General features: G+C 56.6%; 1 protein-coding gene across 1 annotated transcript in view; it reads right to left on the reverse strand.

Moving 5' to 3' along the window:
- Positions 1-5000, reverse strand: part of LOC144489286 (membrane-associated phosphatidylinositol transfer protein 1-like) — a gene marked incomplete at its 3' end in the record, with an annotated part of 61631 nt that overhangs the window by 39263 nt on the left and 17368 nt on the right. The window contains exon 5 of the mRNA XM_078207152.1: positions 2823-2993. Within this exon, the coding sequence (XP_078063278.1) occupies positions 2823-2892 (70 nt within the window). The remainder of the gene's footprint in view (positions 1-2822; positions 2994-5000) is intronic.

The raw sequence follows: 5000 nt of genomic DNA on the forward strand, positions 1-5000 counted from the left end.
TGACCATGTTAAATTCTCCCTCAGTGTGCCTGAACTGGCGCCGGAGGGAATTTTGACAGTAACTTCATTGCAGTGTTAATGCAAACCTACTTGTGACTAATAAATAAACTTTGTTTTAAATTAGAATGGCCAATCCACCTAACCTGCACATGTTTGGACTGTGGGACGAAACCAGAGCACCCGGAAGAAAAGGTCAGGGGTAAGTTTTTCACACAGAGGGTGGTGGGTGAGTGTAATCGGCTGCCGTCAGTGGTGGTGGAGGCAAACTCGATAGGGTCTTTTAAGAGACTTCTGGATGAGTACATGGGACTGAATAGGATTGAGGGTTATAGGTAGGCCTATATATAGCCTAGGTAGGTAGGGACATGACCGGCGCAACTTGTGGGCCGAAGGGCCTGTTTGTGCTGTATTTTTTTCTATGTTCTATGTTCTAAACCCACGCAGACATGGGGAGAACACGCAGACTCCACACAGACAGTGACCCGAGCCGGGAATCGAACCCGGGTCCCTGGCGCTGTGAGGCAGCAGCACTAACCCACTGTGTCACCGTGCCCCCGGGAATCGAACCCGGGTCCCTGGAGCTGTGAGGCAGCAGAGCTAACCCACTGTGTCACCGTGCCCCCGGGAATCGAACCCGGGTCCCTGGCGCTGTGAGGTAGCAGCGCTAACCACTGTGTCACCGTGCCCCCGGGAATCGAACCCGGGTCCCTGGCGCTGTGAGGCAGCAGCGCTAACCACTGTGTCACCGTGCCCCCGGGAATCGAACCCGGGTCCCTGGCGCTGTGAGGGAGCAGTGCTAACCACTGTGTCACCGTGCCCCCGGGAATCGAACCCGGGTCCCTGGTGCTGTGAGGGAGCAGTGCTAACCACTGTGTCACCGTGCCCCCGGGAATCGAACCCGGGTCCCTGGCGCTGTGAGGCAGCAGCGCTAACCCACTGTGTCACCGTGCCCCCGGGAATCGAACCCGGGTCCCTGGCGCTGTGAGGGAGCAGCGCTAACCACTGTGTCACCGTGCCCCCGGGAATCGAACCCAGGTCCCTGGCGCTGTGAGGCAGCAGAGCTAACCCACTGTGTCACCGTGCCCCCGGGAATCGAACCCGGGTCCCTGGCGCTGTGAGGGAGCAGCGCGAACCCACTGTGTCACCGTGCCCCCGGGAATCGAACCCGGGTCCCTGGCGCTGTGAGGGAGCAGCGCCAACCACTGTGTCACCGTGCCCCCGGGAATCGAACCCGGGTCCCTGGCGCTGTGAGGCAGCAGAGCTAACCCACTGTGTCACCGTGCCCCCGGGAATCGAACCCGGGTCCCTGGCGCTGTGAGGCAGCAGCGCTAACCCACTGTGTCACCGTGCCCCCGGGAATCGAACCCAGGTCCCTGGAGCTGTGAGACAGCAGCGCTAACCACTGTGTCACCGTGCCCCCGGGAATCGAACCCGGGTCCCTGGCGCTGTGAGACAGCAGCGCTAACCACTGTGTCACCGTGCCCCCGGGAATCGAACCCGGGTCCCTGGCGCTGTGAGGGAGCAGCGCTAACCCACTGTGTCACCGTGCCCCCGGGAATCGAACCCGGGTCCCTGGCGCTGTGAGGGAGCAGCGCTAACCCACTGTGTCATCGTGCCCCCGGGAATCGAACCCGGGTCCCTGGCGCTGTGAGGGAGCAGCGCTAACCCACTGTGTCATCGTGCCCCCGGGAATCGAACCCGGGTCCCTGGCGCTGTGAGGGAGCAGCGCTAACCACTGTGTCGCCGTGCCCCCGGGAATCGAACCCGGGTCCCTGGCGCTGTGAGGCAGCAGTGCTAACCACTGTGTCACCGTGCCCCCGGGAATCGAACCCAGGTCCCTGGCGCTGTGAGGCAGCAGTGCTAACCACTGTGTCACCGTGCCCCCGGGAATCGAACCCGGGTCCCTGGAGCTGTGAGGCAGCAGTGCTAACCCACTGTGTCACCGTGCCCCCGGGAATCGAACCCGGGTCCCTGGCGCTGTGAGGGAGCAGTGCTAACCACTGTGTCACCGTGCCCCCGGGAATCGAACCCGGGTCCCTGGCGCTGTGAGGGAGCAGCGCTAACCACTGTGTCACCGTGCCCCCGGGAATCGAACCCGGGTCCCTGGCGCTGTGAGGCAGCAGTGCTAACCCACTGTGTCACCGTGCCCCCGGGAATCGAACCCGGGTCCCTGGCTCTCTGAGGCAGCAGTGCTAACCCACTGTGTCACCGTGCCCCCGGGAATCGAACCCGGGTCCCTGGCGCTGTGAGGGAGCAGTGCTAACCACTGTGTCACCGTGCCCCCGGGAATCGAACCCGGGTCCCTGGCGCTGTGAGGTAGCAGCGCTAACCACTGTGTCACCGTGCCCCCGGGAATCGAACCCGGGTCCCTGGCGCTGTGAGGCAGCAGCGCTAACCCACTGTGTCACCGTGCCCCCGGGAATCGAACCCGGGTCCCTGGCGCTGTGAGGGAGCAGCGCTAACCCACTGTGTCACCGTGCCCCCGGGAATCGAACCCGGGTCCCTGGCGCTGTGAGGGAGCAGTGCTAACCACTGTGTCACCGTGCCCCCGGGAATGGAACCCGGGTCCCTGGCGCTGTGAGGGAGCAGTGCTAACCCACTGTGTCACCGTGCCCCCGGGAATCGAACCCGGGTCCCTGGCACTGTGAGGCAGCAGCGCGAACCCACTGTGCCAAAATCGATCTTTGAAGAAGTTAGCCAAACAGGTTGTCCCCTTTGTACAACTCTGACAGGTTGCGTTTTGACTTTCCAAATGTCCTTCTTTGAGTGTGGATTCCAACGGTTTCCCAACGAGAGACGTTCCCATGGCGATTCCCGCTTACCCAAGAGTGAGGAGTTCCCGTCTCCCAGTGGAAACTTCTGGTATCTGGGGATGATGAAGGGTGGGATCATGTGGAAGTCCCTGGCCAGGAGGGGCTCCAGCCTGAAGGCCGAGGGGTCAGCTGGGTGGAAGAGGTTGTATATCTGTTGGCAAGCAGGTCGGTACTTGGCCGCTGGAAGGAGAGAAGAGACGGTTAGACCTGCTCTGGTCATCATCCTTTCCCGGGACGCCGGCATCTCCCACCCTGCCCCCCACTCCTGACACAAGCAATAGAAGCAGCAGTCGACCATTCGGCCCTTCAAGCCCGCCCCACCATTCAATACTATCATGGCTGACCTATGCTGGTCTCAACTCCCTTTCCTGTGCTGTTTCCCCATCACCCTCTATTCCTCGATCGATCAAATATTTATCCATCCCCACTTTAAACACTTCATATCCACAGATCTCTAAAGGTTGCCACTCAAGTGGATAGAGCTGTGAAGAAGGCCTATAGTGTGTTAGCTTTTATTAACAGGGGATTGGAGTTTAAGAGCCGTGGGGTTATGCTGCAACTGTACAGGACCTTGGTGAGACCACATTTGGAATATTGTGTGCAGTTCTGGTCACCTCACTATAAGAAGGATGTGGAAGCGCTGGAAAGAGTGCAGAGGAGATTTACCAGGATGCTGCCTGGTTTGGACGGTAGGTCTTATGAGGAAAGGTTGAGGGAACTTGGGCTTTTCTCTTTGGAGCGGAGGAGGTTGAGAGGAGACTTAATAGAGGTTTATAAGATGATGAGGGGGATAGATAGAGTGAACGTTCAAAGACTATTTCCTCGGGTGGATGGAGCTATTACAAGGGGGCATAACTATAGGGTTCGTGGTGGGAGATACAGGAAGGATATCAGAGGTAGGTTCTTTACGCAGAGAGTGGTTGGGGTGTGGACTGGACTGTCTGCAGTGATAGTGGAGTCAGACACTTTAGGAACATTTAAGCGGTTATTGGATAGGCACATGGAGCACACCAGGATGATAGGGAGTGGGATAGCTTGATCTTGGTTTCAGACAAAGCTCGGCACAACATCGTGGGCCAAAGGGCCTGTTCTGTGCTGTACTGTTCTATGTTCTATGTTAATGATCTGGCCTCCAGCACCCTTTGGGGCAGAGAATTCCAGAGACTCACCACCCTCTGCGAGAAGACATTTCTACACACCTCAGTTTTAAATGGCCTGCCCTCAATCTCGTAGCGATGTCCTTTTGTTCAGGACTCTCTCACTAATGAAAACATCTCACCATCTACCCTGTCAAGCCCCCTCAGGATCTTATCTGTCTGAATAAGGGTCGCCCCCTCACTCGTCTAAACTCTAAGGAATACAGAGCCAGACTATTTCGTCTCTCTTGATAGAACAACCCTCACACCCCAGGAATTAGCCGGGTGAATCTCCTGTGGACTACCTCCAATGTTACTCTATCCTATTTTAGGTAAGGAGACCAAAGCTGTACGCAGTATTCCAGGCGAGGCCTCACCAACACCCTGGACAATTACAACAAAACCTCCCTATTTTCAAACTCCAACCTCTTTGCAATAAAGGCCAAAATCCCATTTGTCTTCCCTTGTCAAACTCTCCAAAAAATCATCCCACCCCACTCCACGTAACCTCACGCATTTAACACGGCCAATCCCCCTAACCTGCACATCTTTGGACACTAAGGGACAATTTAGCATGGCCAATCCACCTAACCTACACATCTTTGGACACTAAGGGACAATTTAGCATGGCCAATCCCCCTAACCTGCACATCTTTGGACACTAAGGGACAATTTAGCATGGCCAATCCCCCTAACCCGCACATCTTTGGACACTAAGGGACAATTTAGCACGGCCAATCCATCTAACCTGCACATCTTTGGACACTAAGGGACAATTTAGCATGGCCAATCCACCTAACCTGCACATCTTTGGACACTAAGGGACAATTTAGCATGGCCAATCCCCCTAACCTGCACATCTTTGGACACTAAGGGACAATTTAGCATGGCCAATCCCCCTAACCTGCTCATCTCTGGACACTAAGGGGCAATTTAGCACGGCCAATCCCCCTAACCTGCACATCTTTGGACACTAAGGGACAATTTAGCATGGCCAATCCACCTAACCTACACATCTTTGGACACTAAGGGACAATTTAGCATGGCCAAT

This window comes from Mustelus asterias, unplaced genomic scaffold, assembly GCF_964213995.1.
Source record: "Mustelus asterias unplaced genomic scaffold, sMusAst1.hap1.1 HAP1_SCAFFOLD_2093, whole genome shotgun sequence".
Lineage (NCBI taxonomy): Eukaryota > Metazoa > Chordata > Chondrichthyes > Carcharhiniformes > Triakidae > Mustelus > Mustelus asterias.